General features: G+C 37.2%; 1 protein-coding gene across 2 annotated transcripts in view; it reads right to left on the minus strand.

Moving 5' to 3' along the window:
- Positions 1–695: 695 nt before the first annotated feature.
- Positions 696–26,826, minus strand: part of LOC118838683 (N-acetylated-alpha-linked acidic dipeptidase 2) — a 94,552-nt gene continuing 68,421 nt past the window's right edge. For both annotated transcript variants that reach the window (XM_036746037.1, XM_036746038.1), the window contains 3 exons: positions 22,703–22,784; positions 22,097–22,189; positions 696–989 (listed from right to left, as the gene is read on the minus strand). In XM_036746037.1, coding sequence (XP_036601932.1) covers positions 800–989; positions 22,097–22,189; positions 22,703–22,784 — 365 coding nt within the window. In that variant the 3' untranslated portion in view covers positions 696–799. The remainder of the gene's footprint in view (positions 990–22,096; positions 22,190–22,702; positions 22,785–26,826) is intronic.

Raw genomic sequence — 26,826 nt, forward strand, 5'->3', positions numbered from 1 at the left:
TGGGGTTGTAGGGAGAGAAGACTTGGGTGGCAGTTGAGGATGAATCAGTAGAGGAGGTATTTAGCATACTAGGTATGATTCTAGAGGGCTGAGCTTTGAACAATAAGTGGGAAAGTTACAAGAAAGCTGATACATTTGATATCAAGAAAAAGTCCCTAACAATTTATTCTATCTGAAAATGGACCTACTGCCTCAGGAGGTAGTTGTCTCCCATCACTGGAGGTCTTCAAGCAGAAGGTAGAAAACCATTGTCAGGGGATATCTAGAAGGGATTCCTCTATCAAGGGAAGCAATTAGGACTTTTCATGTAGTCAGTGCAATGGATTTGCCCTGAGAAGACTAAAATGCCATTTAATATTATCTTTTAAGTCTATGATTTCTGTTTCTCAGCTAGGTTCCTGGCCTCAATTAAGTTGGAGGAGTTGTAGCTGCTATTTCAACTTGCTACATTTTGCAAAGTTGATTCCTACTGCTTCAAGAGTTTTGCTTTTGTCCCTGCTAATGTAAATGTAATAGATCTATGCCTGTGAAAAAGAGCTTCCAATGTCTTTTCTCAAGTTCAGCTGAGCAAAGGGAGAATTCTTAAGTAATTTCAAGCAGATTATTAGCTAAATTGATAAAGCACTTTGAAGTGAATTGATGAAGAATGTCATATAAAATAGCAGTTATGCAGGTTTTGTTTGTTTAAAGGCTTCATGGGTTATCAGAGAAAAACTGGAGGTGAATCCTATTCTCTGATTTCTTTCCTGCTGGTGCTTGTAGCTGGTCACACACACAGAGGGTTTCTGCTGCCATCTTCTTATAACACTTCCTTCAGAGTCCCTGCTGCTGCTTGAATTGTAAATGCTGCAATGGAGATCTGTTTTTTAACTTCTTCCCAGGCCTCAGGTTGATCTGCTTTGTTTTCAATATCAAACATGGCATCATAGATTCCTGGAAATGATTCCCCTGCGTATTTGTTGTGACTACTTGGAGCAAAGATGATGTGCCTATGAGAAGAAGCATAAACCAAAGCAGACTGGTAAATAATTTTGTTCTCTCTTAATGTAGTATTAAATGAGCATTTAGTGACCTGATCCCTAATACTAGTGTGAGAGAGAGAGAGAAGAACTGCTTCCCACCCACCCAGTTCCCATAACATGTTTGCTGTAACTCTTTTAAAAAAAAAAAAGTAAAGTAAACATCAACAGACAACTTTTTGAAATTTGTGCATAATTTACTGCAGATCACTTTAGGATATAAATAAGGGGACAAATGTACTGTTGTATGATTCATTGGTTAGGTACACAATACTAGGGAGAATATAAAGCTAAAATTCAAATTTCTGATACACACACACTTCTAGCGATTTGTTACTTGTCCTCTGTTGAATGGAATTGGGGAGGGGGATAGACACACAGATTAGTGTATGAAGGGGAGGTACTTTGTAACAAGGTCAAGGGAAAAAAAGAATGTATCTGAACATGATAAAACATACACATGAGTCTTTTCTTCACATATAATATGCCAGTAGATGTATGTTTTGATAAGGTTAGCAGTACACATAAACTATGTGCAGACTAAAGCAATAGATCTGAGAAAGAGACCCTGGCTATGAAAAGTATGATCTTTTTTTTTTTTTGAGGGGGGAAGACAGGGCAATTGGGGTTAAGTGACTTGCCTAAGGTCACACAGCTAGTAAGTGTGTCAAGTGTCTGTCGCTGAATTTGAACTCAGGTTTTCCTGACTCCAGGACTGGTGCTCTACTCACTGTGCCAGTTAGCAGCCCCAAAAGTATGATTTTCAAGGAAGGCTCAGAACATCTTAAACATTCTGGGTTAGCCACTGGGAGGGCTATGGAATATTAGCAGATTTTCTGGAACAGGATCAATTAACAGGAGACAAAAAAAGGTTTTTTAGAATTTTCTCATTTTCAGTATCACCTGCAAACCATAATGAAAGAATGTGGGGGGAGGGAAGGTCCTGAGAAGAGGGTGTAACTAGCATTTTGGTAATAATAACAGACACCTCCTAAAACATCTGGTTAGGATGATGGTATGATGAGTTACAGACAAGTCCGAACCCTTCAACATGTATCTTGGCAAAGATCCAAAAAGCAGAACCAGATTAAATAATGATCAAGAAGTCTGAAGAGAAACAATAGTAAATTTCTTTACCTGGACTAGGACTACACAAAAAGACAGCGAAAAGCCTGAAAGCACGGAGATCTTGTCAGGGAGGCAGACGGACAGGAATAATCCAGAAGCCTGTCCATGTTCAAATGCTGAAGCCCCAAGGGGATCAGAAACATGTGATTATTATTTCTCAGACTGTGGATGCTGAACTGAAAGGTGGATGACTCAGAGTAGGATACCCTGGGAGCCAGGTGGGGACAGAGGAAAAGAGGATTCTATAATTCTATAGAATTCTGATCTGAAATGCACCCAGGAAGCCCTGAAGACCATGGCACCCTGGCCCTAGATAATCTTGAGGGTCTGAAACATACTATTGCTCTGAGCGTAGGCACACTTGAAAAGGTGGAAACCAGTAGCAGAAATTCAAGAAATCAAGTTTAGAAAGAAATGGGAGCTAATCACATCATCTACAAGTACTAGATAGGGTGGAGACTAGCCCTGCCACAAAGTCCCAAATAAGGAACTGAGGTTGAGGACAGGAAGAAACAAAAGAAAGCAATAAACACTTTGAAGAAATAGTATAGGTCAAAAGATATCCAAGCACTAAACAGAAAAAGAAAGTAACTCCACAACTATAAGCAGAGCCTCAAAAAAAAAAAAAAAGATGGCATGGCTACAAGGATTACAAAAGTATCTGGAAGAAATAGGTAAAACAATGAAATTTATAAGTGAAATAAGAACTCTGGAGGAAAGAATGGGAAGAAGAATACATAGCATTGGAATTAAAGTATAAAACCTTACCTGAGAGTAAGAGAATCCCTGAAAATTAGAGTGGAGAAAAAAGAATGCAATGATTTTATTAGCCAAAAAAAAATTGTAAAAAATGGAAAGAATTTAACATATTTACTTTCAAATAGTTGACCTGGAAGACAAGTCAAAGATAGATGGATAGATAATTTAAGAATCACTGAATTCCTCCATAACCAAACAACAACAAAAATCCTGAATATTATATTTCAAAGAATCTTAAATAGTAGCCAGTGCTATATACTATGACCAGTTTGATCTATACCAGGAAAGCAAGTTTAGTTCAATATTATGAATATTATAAACATAATAATGTATAACATATATAATATGTTAATATATAACATTTATGATGACAAAAAATCATGTGATAATATCAATAGTTGCGGAAAAAAGCCTGACAAAATAAGGTACTCATTCTGTTTAAAAACATTTAAAAGCACTGGAATAAATGTACCATTCCTTAAAATGGAAAGTAGGATCTATACAAACTCCAAACCCAGAATTATGGGTAACTGAAAAACATTAGAGGCTTTTTCAATAAAATTCAGTGGTAAAGCAAAGATGTTCACTAATACAGCTATTATTTGATAAAGGTGGCAGAAATGCTAGTTACAGCAACAAGAAAAGAAAATGCAATTAGCAGAATAAGTATAGACAAAATTATCTTTTTGCAGGCGATTTGAGGCAGCTAAGCAGAATAGTGGGTAGAACTTGGAGTCAGGAAGAACTGAATTCAAATCTTGCCTCAGATACTTACTAGCTATATGACCCTGGAGAAATCAATCTGTGCCCTCAGCTTTCTCATCTATAAAATTAGAGGATTCGATTTAATAGATTATAAGGCCTCTTCTAGCTCTGAATCTATGAATTCATGATATGATGGACTATTTAGAGAACCTAAGTTCTCTAAACTAAGCAATAATAAAAATGTCAGGAAACAATTACTTAAGCAAAGTAGCAAGATATAAGATAAACTCACACCAACCATTACCCCTTTCTGTATACAACCAACAAAACTCAGTAGGATGAGGTTGAAAGAGAAATTCCACTCCAAATAACTAGAGAATATATAAAATATTTGGGAGTCCACCTCCCAAGACACGGACAGAGAGGATTAAAACGTTAGTTAGAAGTGAAACTCAGCTGCCAGATATCATGCTTTCATTACCCTCAACCTGAAAAAAATTGGGGAATTCCAAGAAGCACTAGGCAAAAATCTGAATGACCTCTGGGATAGTATGACCCTGGCTGTAATAGATTCCCACTGTCCCTCAGTGGTGACATTGCTCCTGCTCTATACATTTGTTTCATATATGAAAGAGAAAGGGAAAAAAGAGAGTAGAGACAGATATAATTACATTTTGTCTTTTCCAAAGAGTAAACCTAGCGGGCAGCTAGATGACTCAGTGGATAGAGCACCGGGCTTGGAGTCAGAAAGACTCATCTTCCTGAGTTCAGATCTGGCTTCAGATACTTAGTAGCTGTATGAACCTAGGCAAGTCACTTCACCCCGTTTGCCTCAGTTTCTCATATATAAAATGAGCCAGAGGAGGAAATGGCAAACCACTCCAGTATCTTTGTCAAGAAAACCCCAAAATGGGGTGTAATAAATGTATGTTGAATTGAATGGACATTGGCAATCCAGTGGCAAAAATGAAATTAAAGCTCAGACCGGGTCCTTTGCCATTCTCTTCCTGTGAGAAGCTCATATCATGGTACTCTTTCTGTAGTATAGCAGTATCTGAATTCTGCCTTCCAGGGAAGAATATGTCACTTTAAATAAGCATATCAGAAAATTAACTCAGTGGTCAAATCCACTGCCTTCTAAAGCTCAAGTTGATTAAGGCTGCTATATCAGACAGTTACAGCAGGAAGCTTAGCATACAGCAGCATTATACAGGCAATGAATACCTCTTTTAATGCTAGTCATTTGGATTCCCTGAAGCACATCAGACATTCAAGGTTCTTGGCTTTTAAAGATTCTTAAGGTCTTAAAGGGATCTTTCTTTTTAAAATGAATATTTATATCCTGCTTGATCCACCACTAAAACTATGACAGGTTAGGCAGAGCCTTAGTCTGAGTGTTATCTGGAAGTGAGGGAAAATTAGTCTGGCCACTCCCTACCCCTTTTAGTCTCCTGTGACTTTCTTGAAGAAGAGAGCTGTTATACCACTCTCATTTCCCTCACCATCTGTCATGCCAAAGAAGGCCTACTGATTATTTAGAGGATTTGCAAATAAAAAACTGTCAGTCAGCTCCAGATTAGAATAATACTTGGGATTTTGTTTCATGCTCTTAAAAGTACTTTCACGGACACAATTCTCATTTGATTCACAGAAGCATCAAAATGATATCCCCATTTGACAGATGATGAAACAGTCACAGTGAAATTTTTTAATTGGGGCTCCCTATTTTTCTCAGGCAGTAGCATAGGAACTAAAGAGACTACTGAGACCCTCAGAGACTGAGACCCAGTCTCATTACAAACTAATGCAAGAGTTTTGATCAATTCCATTTCTGACCTGGGCCGGTTTGCTCCTCATTAGGCCACCTGGTGCGCTGCCCACCCCCCAAGTTGAGCGAGCTCATCATATTGATGATGGACTTACTGAGGACAACTGCTCAACTTTAGCTCTACCACAGCTTAGAACTACTGCGATCAAGATATTCACCAGCCTCATGGGTAGTAGCTGTATTATAGGCATGTGCAATTACCCCCAGGCAGACACAGCAAGATTAAGTGATTGAGAATCCTCTGACTTTTGAAGGGGTGAAAAGAACCTTAGAGATCATTTAATCCAACACTCTCATCCTACCGATGAGGAGGGTGAAACCTAGCAAGTTGAAATGACTTGTCTAAGGAAAAAGAAATCATAAGAGGCAAAGCTAGGGATTCAAACCTAGGTCTCTTGCTTCAACATCAATTATTCTTTCTACTATGGCATGACATCATACAGTAAGTTATTGACAGGGCCAGGACAAAAATCTAGGTCCCTTAGCATCATAGGACTGAGAAAAGAAGTTTAGTGAAAATATAGTTCCAACTCTTCATTTTACATATGAGGAAACTCAAGATTCTAGAGTGGTAGAATGAATTGTCCAAGGTCACATAGAGCAATAAAGCCAAGTCTCATTTGATGTTTTTGCATCCCTGGCACCTACCAGAGTATCCAACTCTGTGATTCCCACTTTGGAGTTTTCTTGGCAAAGATACTGGAGTGGTTTGCCATTTCTTTCTCCAGCTCATTTTACAGATAGTGCTTAATATATTCTTTTTGATTGAACTTTGCCTACAAATCTAGGGCTCTTCCTATGACACCATTTTGGCTTAATGCCAAATCCAGTGGCCATTCGAAGAGTTAATGGGGCAGATTTTAAGTCTGATTCAAAAGGGAGGATTTTGGGGAATTTTACTCCTAGGCTGCAGGTTGGGCTAGGGTCTATTGACCAAATAAAATTCGAAGTAGTTATAACTAAAGAGGAATGGACACGGGCTGCAGTTTTTAAGTAAATATGCAATTAACGGAACTTATCTCCTTCAATAACAAATAATCAATAACAAAACCAACAGAATTTATATGATTATCTCAATAGATGCAGAAAAGGCTTTTGACAAAATACATTTTTAATCATACCTGTTTCTACTGTGAGCACCACCGTCATTCAAGTCAGCCAGGTCCACAACTTTGAGTTTATCCTTTACTCTTTTCTCTCCCTTTCTCCCTATATATAATTGTCTATGTTTGCTGATTCTAATTCAATATCTCTTTCATCTGTCCTTTCTGTTCACACAGATACCACTCTTGGTCTCACCTAGTCTTTGCCACTCACCTAGTCTACTTGCTGACAACTTCCTAAAAGTTTCCCTGCTTCTATTATTTTCCCTCTCCAACCCATTTTCTGACTGATATACCTACAGCACAATCCTGACCATGTCACTCTCTAGGACAAACTACAAACTGCTCTATTTGCCCTTCACAATATGGCTCCAAACTACCATTTCAGAGTTCTTTCACATTATTCCCCTTTACATACTCTATTGTTACAGCCAAACTAGCCTTCTTAATCTGTCTTCAAACCCAACATTCTATTTCATGCTTCTGTGTCTATATAGTCTGTAACCCACCTTGCCTCCTAATCATCAACCTTGCCTCCTAATAATACCCTTAGCTTCCTTTCTGATCCCAAGAATCCAAAGGAAAGATAACTCAGGTATATCCTCTGGGCATCAAAATGTGCCCAGTAGATACAATTCCATTAACCTTGATAAAAAAGCTCTCCTAATGTGTTCAATACAGTTAGATGGGTTTAAGTGGTATCTGAGCCAAATGCCTTTAATTTTTTATTTCAATCTGTGCTTTATCTTAAGACTCTAAGCTTATTTCTGTCACTCTGCATTTTATTTGGGCTAAGTTCCTGTATTTTTCCATCTTCATTTTATTGCCAATTCTGAAATGTGACACATATAGATAATGACCAGTACTGTAGTGGGGGATAAGGGGATGATGTCTGTGATAATTGCCCCTACCCCTGACATAATATAGCCCTCTATAGCAATTGGAATCCAACTTCAGTATCAGATGGGAGAGGAGCTTTAGGAATGAAATAGATACAGAATATTTAAGAAGAGTTAGACAATGTTAATGTGACAGTTTTATCTCAGGGACAGGTGTGTAATCAAAAGGCTTCATTTTTACAAAACAACTAACTGAGGAGAAGCTGACCAATAGTTAGCATGGATCTTTGTAAGCCAAATTACCCTTTGAATAGTGTAATTAACCATGCTATCTCCTAAGGAACATACTTTTGCAAACACTTCCTATACTTTCCCCTTGGGACATGGGAACAAGCCACTTAACCCTCTTTCTCTTCTGGGAGAAGAACTGAAATAGCACAATTGTGGTTCTTCCTTTGTTTCAAAGAGGACCAATGACATCACTGGGTGATATCATGACTCACACATGAACTGGATTTAAGTGAGGCAGAGTTGCACAAATTTGTCAGCCTCGTTTTTTCCCCCCGGAGTCATAAAAGTCCATTGGCAAGACAAAAATCGAGATGACTGGCAATGGCCTAGGATGCAGTGGATGATCTTGGTATCTTCAATATATGACCAAACTAAGTGTTCCATAGCACCTGCTTCAGATGCCTTAATGGCCACTGGAAAATTTAAATTGTCCTCATCCACCTATTCTGTCTTCACTTGCTTGGAGTAGCCATTCCCCTAACTAACCAACAGGTCTGAGGGCTGTCAGTTACCCTAACCTTGGTTTAGCCCATCTGGCAAGATGGTTTTACTGGGGTGTGGCTGCTGCACATACCACAGCTTCCTGGAGCCACAGATGAGAATGAAAGGTGGACACCAAAGGTGGGTGAGCAGACCTGAAAGGGCGTGGCAAGTCCTCACACCAGAGGTGCTAGTCCTCCCTGAACACCCAATACACAATCAGTATGTCAGGAAAGCTAGGCTGTAGGCAGTAATTCTGAGGAATGGAATAACTGCTCTCCCACACTGTGACTACCTAGAGCCAAGATTCTTTGCTACTGTTTGACAATAGCTTTAGAAATACCATTGATGCAGAGTGCCCTGTAGTTTTGAAGGAAATGGGTGGGACCTTCTTGTAGCAGAACAGTGTGGCTTTATGATTCAAGTTGTTGTTAGATGTTTTTCCTTGCATATTTCCAAGTATATTTCCCCCTATTTTGTGTGTCTTCAAAGGATGTCATGTACATGCTGCCAAATTGCTCATTTAAGATATAAAAAAGACCAAAGAATTTGGCAATGATGAAAAATCAAAAGTCAAAAAAAAAATCCTATCCATGATAATACTCGTTAAAGCCATTCTCTTTTTCACTAGACTATGCTTTGTCAAAGGTTAGGACCACCTGGCAGTAAGAGGTTATGGGATCCTGACTATGGGAATGGGAGATGGTATTTTTTGATTATCTATTATATCCTTAGTAATTTGTTTGGCACCATGGTCCATACAGACACATTAACCCCCAAGACACAGTCCCTGCACTCAAGAAGCTTTAGCGTTTTGATGAGATTTTTCTGGGTCTTTGGTATCATATTGGAGGTAGAATGATATAATGGAAAAAGTCTTGAATTTAACATTATAGGATCTGGGTGTCACTTATTGTCTGTGCGATCTTGGACAAATCACAACTTCTTTGGGCCTTAGTTTTTCTTCTATAAAATGAGGGAGGTGGATTGGATCAAGTATTCTTAACCTAGGGTCTGTGAAATTAAAATAACATATATATATTCTGATAACTATATTTTGATATGATTGGCTTCCTTTTTAATCCAAAGTATTTTATTTTATGTATTTAAAAATATTATTCTGAGAAGGGGTCCATTGGATTCCCCAGACTGTGCCAAAGGGGTCTCTGATGTAAAAAAAGTTAGGAAGCTAAGAACTTTACTAGATGATCTCTAAGGTTGCTTCCTATTCTAGATCTTTGATCCTATTCAATCACTGATTTTCATGTAAAAATAGAGTCCTTTATGCAAACAGAACGACAAAAATTTCATATCCTTTGATCCAGAGTTTCCACTTCAATGTTTATATCCCAAGGAGGCCATTGATAAGAATGAAAATCTCCATACATACCAAAATATTTGTAGCTGCACTTTTTGCGAGGAAAGAGTTAGAAACAAAGAGTTGGCAACAAAGTAGGCGCCCATCGATTTGGGGAATAGCTTAGCAAACTGTTGTACATGAACATAATGGAAAGTTACTATGCTGTAAAAAAAATATGATGAATACAGAAAAGCATGGAAGGACTTACAGATGGCAGAATGGAATAAGAAAATAATATACATAATGATACAACTAAAAGGAAAAGAACAACCACAAAACAATCAAAATTGAATGCTGGTAAATTTCAAAGAACAAGCATGGCTCCAAAGGAGAGAGATGAAAATATCCCCTCCACCCTTACTCCTTTGTAGAGAGGCCCACAGGTGTGGTTCATGGTATATATTTTCAATGTATCGATCGGTTTTCCCTTTTTTGGTGTGTTTTCTTTCTCTTTTTAAATATTATTTGTTACATGGGATGGTTCTCTGGGAGAAGGGAAAGGTTAATGGGTGAAATTACAATGATGTTAAAAAAAAGCTATCAATAAAAATATAAGGGTCCTTTAAAATTTACATTTCCTTTGGGCCGAGTAATCACAGGTAAGAGTGTGATACCCTATGTGGACAGAGGGAAAGAGAGACCAGACTTCTAGTAGGGCAACACAGCTTCCTTCCTTCCTTTTTTTTCTTTCTCTCCTCTCTCTCTCTCTCTCTTCTCTCTCTCCCTCTCTCCCTCTCTCTCTCTCTCTCTCTCTCTCTCTCTCTCTCTCTCTCTCTCTCTGTATCTGTCCCCTCAGTCCACATGGTGCATCACACCCTGACCTGTGGGTACTCTGCCCAAAGGGAATATGAATTTTAATCTCTGAAACTTTTTTCTTATTTAAAGACCAGCTTTAACCCCAAATCACTGGCTCTCACAGATTGGCCAAAAACAAGTCCCAGGCCAAATCCTACTTGCTCATTGTTTGGGCCCTGATTGGCTCAGAATGAATGTAAATAGCAAATATTTCTGTGGGTCTTCCCCTCTATTTTCTATTTTCTTCTAAAAAGAGGTCATTCTTTGCCTCTTTGGATGCAGATGGCTGTTATGGTAATTAGGGTGGGATTTTTTTGTTTTCTCTTTTAGAATGCTAAGGTAATCAAGTACCTTTATGAGTCTTGCCTTTCAAATGTAATGGCAAACAAAGTGGACTTTTTGCTGTCTTTTGTTTCTTTCATTGAATCAAGAGTCTTTGACATACTTAAGAAATACAAAAGCCTAGTTCACATAGGTTTGACTGGCATGGTTGTGATGCCCTCTGATCCTGTGAGGTGTATATAAGATCTGAAGCTGGTGTTTTGTTTTAGGGCTCTCACTCACTGGAAGAGCGTCATGTGATTTGATCAGACGAGACTCTAGGTGGCTGCTGGAGCCTCCCACCTTTGAAAATCCAGATGTTGGTGCCTCTCTCTCTGGTAACTATGTAATTTTTTGGTCAGACAGATAGAGGCCTGTCTGTTGATCTCTGTGTATTATTTGCTCCGTTTATATAATGTATGCTTATAATTTCTGTTTGTATTTGCTCTTAAGTTCAGGGTGCTGACTTTTTCCCTTGAACTAATTGAATAATATATTGTTGCAACAATCCGGCTAGCAGCTGCTATAGGGGTGGAAAACTAACAACAACCAGCTCACCGAATGCTGTAAGCCCAGGTTCTTTTGATCTGCTTTACTAAGGAAAGCAACGTTAAGGGGTTAACAATCTTATTTTAATCCAGCGTACAAATATCATTCACTTAGTTCAGGGGAAAAAGCCAGCACCCTGAACTTCAGAGCAAGTACAAACAAATTACTAACATTAACAGACAGACCTTGTCTGATTCAAATCTCAATGCATAGTTACCAGAGTTTAACTAAGTCCCAATATCTGGGTTTACAAGCTGGAGGGCTCAACAGCCGCCCGGAGTCTCCACATCAGTGTGCCACCAAGAGTGACAGCCTTAAGCAAATAGCTCTGTCTTCTCTTTTTATGCACTCTTTAGCCCTCATTAAATGTCATCTGAGCCACCAGAACTCAAGCTCTTACTATTGGCTCTGGAGTTAGCACCTCCCCCTAGGACCTTGAGGGCTTCACCCACATTGGTTTAGCACCTAATAGCTAGGGGTCTTGGGTCTACTTGGGAGTGAAGATGTAATCAGACCTCCCTTCATGGGCCCCACCTGGAGCCCCACCTTAGTTACCTAATTTAATCAAGGAGATAAAGACCAAACTCTTCAAGAGCACTTCATTAAATAAGTGTTAAAAGCCCTCCTTAATTACGTATACATATGTATGTTTAATTAAATACAAACTGAGATTGTTAGCCCCTTAAAGTTGCTTTCCTTAGAAAAGCAGATCAAAGAACCCATGCTAGGAGCCCTCCTGTGTGCTGGTACTACTGGCCTTATACCTCCACAACAGATGCAAGCAGCATTGTTGTTACAATGGCTCTGGAAGAGAAAGTGAGGCTGGTGACCTTGCACAGCCCTCCCTCACTCAAAGCAAAGTCAACTACAAGTCATGTCATCATTTCTCTGATGCCACGGTCCTCTTCTAAAATGAAGGACAAACACAATCTTATTAAGCCTCAATCACTGAATGGGCATTGCCCTCAGTTGAACTGAGACCTGTTAAAGACCTTAGCTTGAAAAGGCCAAGGTCCCCTCTTGAATCTTGGGCCATCTCCTATAGTCCTGATCTATATGTGGTCACTGGATCCAGATGGCTCAGAAGGAGAAAGTGAAGCTGGTGACTTTGCATAGCCCTCCCTCTCTTAAATCCAATTCACCTGCATGTCATGGCATCACCTCTCTGATGTCATGGTCCTCTTCAAGAATGAAGGACAAACAGCAGCAAGGGTCCTTACTGATCCATAATACAAGAGACTGATAAGTCTAGAAAAAAAAATGTAATGCCAGGAACTGGAAACATAGTTCAACTGACTCTAAATCAGATATCCTATCTGGAGCTTTGGGCAAGCACTTGGGTACTTTTTACCTTTGTTTCTCCTAAGAACAACTTAAGATGAGAATATAACCATTATTTTTAGCACCCTTATGACTGTGACAGGGGATATCTGAAGCCCTCAGAAATTTCCTTGGGTGGGGGAATGGAGATGAACAACCAAACTGAATATTAGAATGTGCCAAATATTTCATTGTAAAGTAAAAACTACTCATTGGTTCTTATCTGTGATTATCTCAATATGTTTTTCATAATTCATGAATAATAATCAGCAAAATGAATGCAAAAATGTTTTCATAACCCACTGTTATACATTTATATCAAACTTTTGATTATTATTCATATTGGAGTGAAGATGTACAATAAAGCCCAATGATTTTAAAAAAATACTAGTTTTTTATTTCCTGTTTTTATTTATTACTTAATCTTCTAAATATTTGTGAAATTTCTTAAAACTCTATACATATATTTTAAAAACCTGATTGCTTTGATTTCTAATTCAACATCTCAGAAAAACTTCACAACACTGTAATCCTTTTTCTCTCTCTTTGTAACTTATTTCTTCATAATCTCAGAGGCTTATGAAATAGAACATCTTAAAACTGTTATTGGCCCTGGACCACAAACTCAAAGTTCTGAATCTCAGATGGGTATAATTTTTGTGCATGTTTAAAACCTGATCCAAGCTGCTAGTTACAGAGATAGAAAAAAAATGTGAAATAGGTTCTCTATATTGTTTTTTTTTCACTTTTTAAAATTTTATTTATTTCATTTTAATTTATGGAATAAAATAAGCATTTCCATAACTTAGTAAAATAAAAAAAGATGTTTGCACATGAAACTGCAAATGTATTATGTATAACTTTCTACTCCTTTTAAATCTATAATAAAGTTATGTAAATTTAATTTCTTTTTTTTCTCTCCCTCCCCAGATGGCTACCATTAGACACTAATTTGTATATATAAGTACATGTTCATATACATGTAAAATCACTCTATTCACACTTCTACTTATCAATTCTTTCTCTGAATGTGGATAGTGTCCTCCTTCATATGTCCTTTGTAGTTAATTTGGGTATTTATAATAGCCAAAATGACTTATTTGCTCAAAGCTGTTCTTAAAACAATATTGTTGTCACTGTATACAACATTCTCTTGCTTCTGCTCATTTTGCTTATCCAAGTCTATCCATGTTTTTCTGACATCATTGAGCTGATCATTTCTTACAGAAGAGTAGTATTCCATTGTAATCATATACTACAACTTGTTCAGCCATGCCCCAAAATCATAAAAAAAAAATACACACACTTATACACACATATGTAAATATATATATATATATACACACACGTGTGGATAGAACTGGAGTTATAGCAATATTTTTCATATGGTTTACTGAGAAAAGTGCCAGTAAGAATATCAAACAGGTATTATATTGCAGCTAGGTGGAACAATGGCTACAGTGCTAGGCCTGGAGTCAGGAAAACCTGAGTTCAAATTTGACCTCAGATACTTGACAGCTATGTGACTCTGCACGAGTTACTTACCACTTTGTCTGCCTCAGTTTTCTCAACTGTAAGATGGGGACAACAATAGCACCTACTTCCCAAGGTTGTTGTGAGGATAAATGAGATAATATTTGTAAAACACTTCTTATAGTACCTGGCACACAGTAGGTGACACATAAATGCTTTTCCTTTCCTTCCCTACTCTCCCCAAAATACAACCTGTTTACAAGTTAATCATGTTAATGAAATAAAATTATGTTTCTTCATCATTATTGCAGGCTGTACTGAAATACAAAGTGTGCTCAGCACCCAGCATATTCCTTTGTAGGTAATTCAAAAAATATTTGTTGAACCAAATACATCAATTGGCTACAGAACACTCCTTTTTACATATCTTATTCCTAGCTCCAAACATCTACAGGGAAAGGCTAAACAATGTTCATCAAAAATCAAAGCTGGTATTTTTGCTGACATTTCTAAATTTTGTTTTTAAAATTCATATGCTAATTTGGCTGATGACTACTTCTTTTCATTAAAGGCTATTAACACATCAAAATATAGCATTTGTTGAGCCTGGCAAGCTGACAAATTTTTCATTTTTTTTTTACTTATATCTTCTCAGTTATTTTTTAAGTATTCTTTTCAGAAGCCTGGCCTCAACAAGGAAGGTTAAATAAACCATTAGGTTGAGAATAGATGTATTAGCATCTGAAAACTACAGAAGCTAGAGGTTCTACAAGGTAGAGACGATAAAGGAATACATTCCAGACATTGGCAATAACTTATGTAAAGCCACAGAAATGGGAAATATAACTGCAAGTAGGACACTTTGGTCGATTCTGCAGGAAAGTCATTCTCCACTCCTGTTTCAAAACTTGTCATACAATATAATCTCAAGACATTCACCCTTTCAGCACAGTCCTCCCAAGCCAGGCTTATCAACTCAAGCCCTCACTCTGGCCTTCCACACCTCCCCCAGGCCTCTGCTTGTTTAATCATGCCACTTTCCTTGCTGAAAATCCTGTAACTATTCTCTACTGTCTCTAGGAGGTACAGTAGAACACTGATTCTGGCATCAGAGATGGGCCTGTGTTCAAGTCTAACCTCTGAAACTTACTACCTGTGTACCTTTGGACAAATCACTTAACTTTCCTGGGCCTCAGCTTCCTTTTCTAAGATAAAGGTATTGGACTAGCTGGCTTTTGAGCTTCCTTCCAAATCTAAATTATCCTATGAATTTTCTTAGTCTGACATTCAATATTCCCCCACCATAATTTGGGCCCAGCATTCTTGGCAAAGTGGCTTACTCATTCTCTCTCTAAGGTTTTTCCATTTATATCTATATCACTGTACTCTGTTTCATGTAGTGTACTTGATGTAGCAAACTCTGGCCTCCTCTACTGTCTTACCTTTTCACTTCAATCCATAGTGATTTCCCCCTCTTAAATAATATTCACTTAAAGCAAACTTTAGAAATTATACTTCATAATGAAACTTCTGACAAAAATATCACCAAATCTCAAGTGGTTTTGAAAGAGACAGGAATAAATAGTATGGGATTTTTTTTTAAAAAGCCCATTTTGAGTTTAAAAGCATGAACGCAACTAGCAAGCCAATCATGCCAAAACAGAAATATGAAAAAAGTTGCTATCTTCTATAATCATCATGCATGAACACATCCTCCCCAAGTATTTTACTGAAGAATATAAAACAGGCATCAAATACCAAACTGAGAGAAAACAGAAGAAAAAACTTGAAAGCCATTGAAATTATGTGAAAAGGCATTGGAAGATCACAACAATATCTAACTAATATAGGCAGTAGAAAACTTGAACATACTATTGTTTATTTAAAAGCAACAAAAAAGAAACGTGTAATGGAATCTGGAAAAAAAACATATCAGAAATTCTAGATTCCTTAATGAACAATTGGAAGCAAAAGTTAATCAGTGATACAAGGAATCAAAGCAGCAGAGTGAACAAAATACTTAATTCAACATCCATCAAAACCTTTACTATAGAAATTTAAGAAGATATCAAGGACAAGACAATCCCCAAGATGTGGAAATGTTCTGGTCATCTATTTAGTCAAAATAAGCTTTGTTGATTATTCCAAAGATTTTGACTTAATTACACATACGTAGTTTATTCATGTGCTCCAGATATATAAAGCAGACCCAAGTATGATGCCAACATTATAGTATTTGATGTCCACATAGAAAACTGTTTTCTACTTAAAATATGACACCAACGCAGTAATCTCAAGGGCAATTCATATAAAATGTGTTATTTTTTAGTGGGATAGTTTAAAATCTATTGTGGTTCTGCTTAGTTTTAAATTCATTATCATTTCTCCTAAAAAGAATTTGTGTGGCTACAAAATTAGTCAAATCCGAACATTTACTTAACCACTTGATGTACATGGCTTACCTTAAGCTACATGGCTCTACCACAAAACAAACTGAATAGCTCTTTCATATTATAGAATCTTTCTCCAATAATATCAAAATATTGCTTGTACTCGATAAATGTAAAATTCTTAATATATATCTGGGAAATATTTATGTTGAAAGTTTCCAAAGTTTGAATCTGGAAATCACTTTGATCTAATGCAGGGGTGAGGAACCTGCAGTCTCTAGGCCAGATGTGGCCCTCTTGGATCTCAAATATGGCCCTCTGACTGAATCCAAACTTCACAGAACAAATCTCCTTAATAAAAGGATTCGGTGAAGTTTGGATTCAGTCAGAGGGACGCAGTTGAGGACCTAGAGGGCTACATCTGGCCTGGAGACTGCAGGTTCCCCACCCCTGATGGATAAAGGTGCTATCTACAAATACCTTGGTTTCTTCAAGGCAAGACAAACTAAGCATAAAAATATCAAAGAGAAGGCTATAGGTGAATACAATAAGAGACTTACTGGCATTCTGAAATCAAAGCTAAAATGGGAAGAACACATTTAAAGCAACTGATTCCCATGCAATACTTGTCAACATATACTTTTAGAACTGTAAAATGGAAATATATCAGATTTGAAAATTACCCAGACAAAAATCTATACAATATTGAAAAAAATAGGGCCTATGTCCCTAAATTAGCTATGGAATGATTAGTACACAGAGAAAAGAAGGAAGAGGATTAATAGATGTTTTTAGAATGCATGGCAAACAGGTCAAAAAGTGACAGAAATAATTTTAAAACAAGGGTCGGCTCTTTAATGAACAACAGTACAAGGTCCAGGCCACTGGATTTTTCAAAAATAACCAAAAAGGGGCCTTTTCTCTAGATGGAGGCTATGAAACGACTAATAGCCAAGGATGAATCATGCACATGAACTCTTCCAACATTATTACATCAACAAAGCGGTATTGAACAAATGGCTGAGAAATGAAGATTTATTTGTTAAAATGGAAGCATTTATAGTAACAGCTCAGGAGCAGACTGTTGCCACCAAAAACCATATAAGGGCTATCCTTAAGTGACCTTGACTTAGTGATGAATGTAGACTATGAAAACAAATAGTGGAGACAAAGCAACACATTACTATGGATTGAAAAAAATTAGAGCGTTTTGACTTAATAATAATAACAATAACTTAATAATATGCAGATCAGGTGTTCAAAATGTATTGAATAATATCTTCCTCCTTGATCTAATATGTTATGTCATATATATATATATATATATATATATGTATATACATATATATGTAATATCCTGATTTACTTATAGAAAAACAATAAGATCATAGTTCTAACTGGAATGGATCCCACAGTCCCAAACCCTCATTTTGCAGATAAAGATACGGAGGATCAGAGAACTTTAGTGACTGGCTCAAGGTCATACAAGTAGTGGACCCCAGGTCCTATTGTTCCAGTCAGTTCTCTTCCTCCTCTACATTCTATATAGTGGATAAAAGGAAAAAAATTCTTTGAGAGGATATTTAGTATAATAGAAAGAGGCTAACGTAGAATCTGGAGATCTGGATTTGGATCCTAGCTCTGAAAATTACTTAATAAATGACCATGAGCAACTAATTCACCATCTCTATGAGCCTCCTTTTTTAGCAATAGAATGGAAATAATAATATACACATACATAGACTTAAGGGAGCCAAGATGGCAGAGTAATCAGTAAATCGCTGTAGTTCTCCCATATTCACCTTCAAACAACCACAAAATAGCACTCCACAATAAATCCTGGAACAGCGAAGCCAGGGGAAAAATGGGGTAGGGTGGTTTATTTAGCCTAGGAGACTTGGAGGATCAACATCCATCTCACTCTGGTAAAAAGCCATTCCATGACAGGAAGCATCCCAGCAAGCCAGCAGCGAGCCCCACCTCAGCAAACCAAGGGGAGATCCTGAGCACCAGTGTGGTAGAGCAGCCAAATGCCAACACCAGGATGAACCTCCCCCGCCCCCACCTGCACGTGGCTTTGTATAGCCAGGGCAATTGGCAGACTCCAGCTCTGATAACCACCAGATGTTTCAGCATACCTCAGGCAAACAGGTATTCTTCAGAGGCCAGACCACCACATGTTTCAGTACAACCCAGGGTAAAAAGGCATTGTCCAGCGTGACAAAAAAGTAGGCCAGACCTCTACATGCTTCAGCACAGCTCAGGGCAAATAGGCATCATCCAGGGGATGTACCTCAGTGTGGCCCCAGGGAAATGCAGTCTCAGGACAACATCAGCACAATACCAGGTAAACAGCCAGGGCCTGCAGCCACTGGCACAGGAAGCCTGAGAAACAGCCCCTTCCACTCTGGGAGAAAAGATCATATTTAAAAGGAAAAAGGCCAAAAAAAATAAGATCAGCAAATAACAACAAAAAAAAATCTGACCATAGAAAGTTATGGTGATGGGGGAACACCAAGACAAAAACTCAAAAGAGGACCACAGTGTCAAAACACCTATAGCCAAAACCTCAAAGAAAAACAAGAAGTGGTCTCAGGCCCAGAAAGAACTTATGGAAGAACTCAAAAGGGAACTTAAAAATCACGTAAGGGAGGTAGAAGAAAAATGAGAAAAAGAAATGAGTGATGCAGGACAATTATGAAAAAAGAGTCAACAGTTTGGGAAACTGCTTAAAAAATAGAATTGGCCAAATGGAAAAGGAGATAGAAAAATCCACTGGAGAAAACAACTCCTTAAAGAGTACAACTGGCCAAATAGAAAAGAAAGTACAAAAGCTGATTGAGGAAAACAATACCTTAAAAATTAGAATTGGGCAAATGGAAGGTAATGACACCATGGGACATCAAGAACCAATCAAACAAGTTCAAAAGAATGAAACAATGGAAGAAAATGTAAAATACCTCATGAGAAAAACTACTGACCTGGAAAATAGATTCAGGAGAGACAATATCAGAATCACTGGACTGCTTGAAAGCCATGATGAAAAGGAGGACCTAACTTTTAAAGAAGAATAGGATAGAGGGAAATAAATAGGTAGTAATCATAAGCGTAATGTGAATGAGATGAATTCTCTCATAAAATGTAAGCAGATAGCAGAGTAGATCAAAAACCAGAATCCTACAATATGTTATTTACAAGAAACATACCTGAAGCAGAGAGACACACACACAGAGTAAAGGTAAGGGGCTGCAGCAGAATCTATTATTCTTCAGCTGAAATAAAAGAAAAAGCAGGGGTAGCAATCCTGACCTCAGACAAAGTAAAAGCAAAAACAGACCTAATTAAAAGAGAAAAGGAAGGAAACTACATCTTGCTAAAAGGTGCCAAAGAAAATGAAGCAGTATCAATAGTAAACATATATGCAACAAGTGGTATAGCATCCAAATTCTTAAAGGAGAAATTAAGTGAGTTACAAGAAGAAATAGACAGCAAAATTACTAGTGGAGGACCTCACCTGTCTGTTCTCAGAACTTGATAAATCCAACCAAAACACAAAAAAGCAAGAAACTAAAGGAGATAAATAGAATATTACAAAAGTTAAGATATGACAGACCATTGGAAAAAATTGAATGGGAATAGAAAGGAATATTTTTTTTCTTCAACACATGATACCTACACAAAAATTTACCATGTAACAGGGCATAAAAATCTCAAAATCAAATCTAAAAAGGCAGAAATATTATATGTATTCTTTCCAAATCATAATGCAATAAAAATTACATTCAACAATGGGCAGTGGAGATATAGATTAAAAATTAATTGGAAACTAAATAATCTAATCCTAAAAAATGAGTAGGTGAAAGAACAAATCATAGAAACAACAATTTCATTAAAGAGAATGACAACAATGAGACAACATACCAAATTTTATGGGATGCAGCCAAAGCAGTACTTTGTACTTCTCTAAATTCTTACATCAACAAAATGAAAAAAGAACAGATGAATGAATTAGACATGCAACTGGAAAAAAAAACTAGGAAAAGAACAAATTAAAAATCCCCAATTGAGAACCAAATTGGAAATCCTGAAAATAAAATGTAAGATTAATAAGATTGAAAGTTAAAAAAAACAATTGAGCTAATAAATTAAGAGCTGATTTAAAAAACTATGATAGATAAGCCATTGGTTAATTTAATTTAAAAAAAGAAGAAAACCAAATATCCCGTATCAAAAATGAAAAAGGTGAAATCACCACCAATGAAGAAAAAACTAAATATGCCAATAAATCTGACAATCTGAGTAGAATGGATGAATATTTACAAAAAATATGAATTACTTAGATTAACAGATCAGGAAATAGAATACTTAAATAATCCATTTTAGAAAAAGAAATTGAACTAGCCATTAATGAACTCTCTAAGAAAAAAGCCCCAGGGCCAGATGGGTTCATGAGTGAATTCCACCAAACATTTAAAGAACAATTAATTACAATACTATACAAAATATTTGGAAAAAATAGACAAAGAAGCAGTCCTATCAAACTCCTTTTATTGGTTAATGGAGTTGTGAACTGATCCAACCATTCTGGAGCACAATTTAGAACTATGTCCAGAGGGCAACCAAACTGGGCATATCTTTTGATCCAGCAGTACCACTACTAGGTCTGTATATGAAAGAGATCATAAAAATGGAAAGGACCCACGTACAAAAATATTTATAGCAGCCCTTTTCATGGTGGCAAAATATGGGAAATTGAGAGGATGCACATCAATTGGGGAATGGATGAACAAGCTGTAGTGTATGAATGTAATGGAATATTACTGTGCAATAAGAAATGATGAACAGACAGATTTCAGAAACACCCAGAAAGATTTATATAGATTGATGCATACAAATGAGCAAAAGAAGGAAAATATTGTACACAGTATCAGCAACATTGTGTTATCAACTATGAATCAGCTCAACAATCAGCTCTTCTCAGCAACATAATGATCCAAGACAAGTACAAAGGACTCACAAAGGAAAATGCTATCCCGTATCCAGGTAAAGAACTGATGGACTTTGAATGCAGATTGAAGCATTTTTTCCATTTACTTTATTCTTTCCTGTGTTTTTTCTTCTGATCTGTTTCTCTTTCACAATAGTGACTAATATAGAAATATTCTTTACATGATAGCACATGTATAAGCTATACCAAACTGTCCACCATTTTCAGAAGAGAAGAATGGAGGGAGAAAAATTTGGAACTCGAAATCTTGTAAAAATGAACGCTAAAAATTTTCTTGACGTGATGAAAAAAATACTATTAAAAATAATAATACAGTCTCTCTCACAGAGATGTCATTAATAAAGTTCTTTGTAAACCATAAAGTTTTACATATCAGTGATCTATTAAAGTTAATTATTATTATTATGAACTATATTTTAACTATTTATTACTATTACTTAATACTTACAGGTACATACATAACACTTATTCCCTTATATCACTAAATGAAGATACTTCTCTTTCAATTAATTGAACTTTTACAGAGTTCCACTCTATGCAAAGCAATATAAAATACACCAGGTATACCAAACACATACAGCGTTATAGGAGACACACTAACCATCTTAACCATTCACCTTAAGTATATAGAAACCTTTCTGCTCAACTGCATTCCATCATTCTCAAAGAGATCTTTTCTGTGTATGGTACCTTGTGCCCACTAAAAGTTCATATCTCCATCATCTTACCTATAGAATTGCCTTCCAGGTAAACCAAGTGGATCAATGAAAGCTCTTTCCAACAGCATCAGCTGATCATTCACAATTCTCACTGCAATTGGGCTATGGGGAAGGAAAAAATGTAATCACTTTTACCGCCAAAATATTTCAAAAGAATTTACAAAAAAAGAGGCAAGACATAATTAAGCTTAAATGAGGTGAACATGGTGTCCCCATTTGTCCACAATAATGATATATCCCACTCAATACTTTACCGGGAAAGTTATCATCACTATGCAACAAATTTAAATATTTTGCATTCTAATTTTGACATTTAAGTTATTAGATGACATGTAAAAGTTCACCCAGTAATTCACAGACTAAGGGTTATAAGTCACAAATCACATGTTACCGTGAGAGACTCTACAAATAGACATGGATCAAAAAAACTATCAATTAATTCCAATCATTCTTAGCATGTAAGATCCTAAAGTTTCATCATTCATCCATATTGTGTCCTGGGTCTTCAGGTTCCACCATTTAAATGCTTTATCAGTATACATTGACAGATTTTGTTATTTCCACAGATGAGCCTCTTTCATAAAGAGGTTTGGTGCCCTGGCATTTTAAACTTACTTATTAAAGTCAATGTGTGCAAGTCTTCTATGAAAATCTGCAGCAGCATCTGTGAAGTTTCTCACAGCAGAAAATAAGGAATCTTTAAAAGGAAAAAGAAGTACAGGTTTTTGGAAGAGTAATGTCAGAGAAAGAGCCAATAATCTTATAAATTCTTTATATTTCAGAGGCTCATTTGCCTATCTATCCCTCCCCTTTCCAGATGGTCCTAAAAAAAAGTTCAGTTTTTTCCCCCATTTTTTTGGTTGACAGTGCCTGCAGAACCATAGAGGTGATTAGCAAATGTCTTTAGCGAGTAGGTGTTGTATGAAAATGGAAACAGTATTAAAATTTGTTTCTGAGAGGATAGCAGCCAAGAATCTTAGAAAGCCTGTAAATGGTAGGAAAAAACCACAGCTAAGGCAGTAACAGGAACATACACCCACGTAGCTTATCTAAATTGTAGCATTGCTCAAACTCTGCATAGAGATGAAAGTGAAGCCTTTCATAATCTGCCTTCACCCCTATCTTCGTAGGCTTATTAATCACTATTACCCCTTCATTCTAGTCAAACTACTGGATATACTAACTGGTATACTAACTACTGGTATACTAACAAATTATTGTTTTACTTCCTTTTTTGGGTGCTCTTTCACAGGGTAAAGGCTGGTCCCCATGCCTGGAATGAACCCCCTCCTCATGCCTACCTCTTAGAATTCCTAGCTTCTTTCAAAACTTGGCTCAAGGGAATTTTTCTACATGAGGCCTTTCTTGAAAACCTCAGCTAATAGTGTTCTACCCCTTCTCTACCAAACTACTTTGTATATAAGTTTCATTACGTATAGGTAAGCGTTTGCTTCTAAGCTCCTAGGACAGTACCTGGCACGTAGTAAATGCTTAATAAATGCTTATCAATTGATTAATGCTGTGAACTCAAAATTCAGGATAAAACAAACTCCATTCTTGTTTGAAAAGATTACAAATCAGAACCTCACCTAAATGGCAATTTGTTGCAAAACTGGCATGCTTGGAAAACTAAAAATCCAAGTTAATGGTGTTGGCCTCAATGTGGTAAAAGATGGAGAATTTTCTTCAGACTTCCAAGTTTTCAAGGAAAGAGAGCATGTCTTCATTATATTTTTGATGGTCGTCCAATTGAGACCATCTTTCACCATGAGTTCCCTCTTCCTTTGAGCTCAACACTCTGATCCCCATCTACCTCCTTCCTCCAATCTCTTGATGAGGTGTAGCCCTTTTCCTTTCCAAGGCCAAACTCTCAAGAGAGGGACCCTTTCTATCTTCTCAAGTAGATCGTCCTCCCAATCATGCCCCCTCCCTCTCAAAAGCCTTCACTAGACCCTACTATCCTCTCAAAGTAATATATATGTATATATGTATATGTATGCATGCATGTGTACATACATATACATATATTTTTACACACAGTTATCTATATCTATTTATATCTTTATCTTCTCTCTTTCTCAGCCAAACTCCTAGAAGCAGCTGTTTATAATTGCTAATTCCATTTACTCCCTCCCCTCTCTCACTCCTCAACTTTTTGCAATGTGACTTCTGATCTTCTCTCTCTAACATTACCAAGAATCTCTTAACTGCTACATCTGCTGGGTTTTTTTTCTTGGTCTTCATCCTTCTTGGCCTCTTTGCTACATTTGACACTGTTTGCCTCCCTCTCCTGGATATTCTTGCCTCTCTGGGTTCTTGTGACATTACTTTCCCCTGCAATATTATTTCCAGCATGAAGTATAAAGGTATACTGAGGCAGACACGGGAGGCTTGTGCCAGGCAAGTCAGAGTGTCACTACCACCTTCTAAGAGACAGCTGTTGAGAATAGAAGGTGGCCTATCCTTCCTGGACCTTTAGCCTTACTTCTGTCCCATCCCTGCAGCCATCCAAGGAAGCACCTCCTAGAAAAAAGAGGCTAGTCATCACTCCAAGTAGTGACTGACTGCCATCTATGGGGAAGCCAAACCAGCCCGGGTGAAATTAGCAAGGCACCCTGAGGGAGAGATGGAAGGCAGTTTGTGCCAGGCAAGTCAAACTATTACCACTAATTCGACCACCACCTCTCCTCAGACCACAATACAGACACCCTAGGATCTTAAACTTAAGAGCCTTGGAAATATTGTCTCCCAAAATTATCAGTCTTGCTTTCTGATCATTTTCCATATTCAAGGAAGAAATACCTTTGAAGAAAGGTCCCACTTTCCTCACCCCTACTAACTCATGACATCTGGCACCGATTGGTGATAAACTCAAGAGCTGAGGGAGTGGCAGGACACCCCAAGCCATTGGTCCTGCTTCTAGCCCAACTCTCAGAGCCATCACCCTGGGAAGCAACCCTCATAGAGATATGACCTGACAACTAACTGCCTTCATGAGTTCTGCAGATATAGCTACTGAAGACCCAGAAAAGAAAGTTTGCCCCCAAAGTTCTTGACACTGTTAAGTGGCTCAGCATTAGAAAATGATGATTTTATCAGTGAACATGAATTTAGAGATGATATATTATCATCTGTTTTACCTCTGCACCCTATGGACCATGGGACCTTTCCATCAGATTTGCAGCTGAAACCTTCTGTATCATTAGAATTTGAGCTTCTTAAATCAGAAACTTTCTTACTTTTCTATTTATATCTCCAGTGCTTTGCACAGTGTTAATTAATTAAATGCTTTTTCATTCATTCATTCATTCTTGATTTCCTTCCTAATCTATCTAACCACTTTGTTTTCTTTGCTATACAACCATTTATAAAATTTCTCCCAACGGCAGAAGTGTCCTAAGGTTCTGTCATTGGCTTAGTTCTCTCTATACACTTTCTTGGTGACTTCAGTGGTTCTCATGGGTTTAAAATAACTCAAAGATCTATATATCCAATCCCAGTCTGTCTCTTGAGCTCCAATCCCACAGATCCAGTGATACACCAAAAGCCAATGTGAAAGTGGATGTCCTCACATCTCAAACTTAATGTGTTCAAAAAAAGAGAACTCGTTATCTGTTCCCAAACACTCTGTTCTACCAAGTTTCCCTAAGCTCTGTTGAGGACACCATCATTCTAATCTTCCAGGTTTATTCTCTTTTCTCTATATACTGAATCCTCTGTCAAACACTACTGTTTCTTACTTCCCAACATCTCTTACATCTGATTCTTTCTCTTTAACACAGCCACCAAATTAGTCCAAATTCTCATTACATCTTCTCCTGGACTTTTTCAATGGTCTCCTAGTTGGTGTCCCTGACTTAATCTCTCTTGATTCCAAGCTATCCTCTACACAGTTGCCAAAGTGATTTTCCTTAAATACAGATCTGACCATGTCACTCCTCTAGTGGTGATGGTTTCCCTATTGCCTCTAGGATGAAAATATAAACTCTTTTTTTTGTCTTTTTAAGGCCTTGACAATCTGATCCCAAACTATCTTTGCAATTTCATTGCATTATTTCTGTTATTATATCTAGAATCTAAACAAACTGATTTTTTCTTCCATCCCTCACACATGGCACTTCATTTTTCTTCTCTATGTTCTGCACTATTCATGCCCTAAGCTTTTAATGCACTCCCTCCTTCAAAACACAGCTCAAGAACCACTTTTATACAAAGCATTTCTTAAGCCACTCCTTCACCCACCAATGCTGTCCCTCCCTATCTTCCATTAACTTGTATTTGCTCTCCATACTACCTAGACATCTACATGTTATCTCCCCTCATAGAATCTATGCTACTTGAGAGCAGGAATTGTTTCATTTTTTTAGTCTTTGTAAATCCACTGCTTAGTAAAGTGCCTGGCTCTAGCGGGCACTTAAATAAGAGCTTGTTGATTACTGGTTAACTGAGGTACAGCATCAGGATACTAACAAATAAAAATGGTTGTGGTGATATGTAGATATATACACACACAAATTATGTGTATGTATATACATATATGATATATACACATGTACACATATGTATATGCATAAATATATATATGTGTATATCTACCTGACATTAGAGGGGTAGAACACATATTTTGCTTTATAAAAAATCCTTGGGCAAAATTATACTGGGATCAGGATGGATATTTGGCAAAATGCGTCCCATCCCCCTTTGCCATCTTCTGTTTTATTTCTTTGCACATCAATAAG

This window comes from Trichosurus vulpecula, chromosome 2 (assembly GCF_011100635.1).
Source record: "Trichosurus vulpecula isolate mTriVul1 chromosome 2, mTriVul1.pri, whole genome shotgun sequence".
Lineage (NCBI taxonomy): Eukaryota > Metazoa > Chordata > Mammalia > Diprotodontia > Phalangeridae > Trichosurus > Trichosurus vulpecula.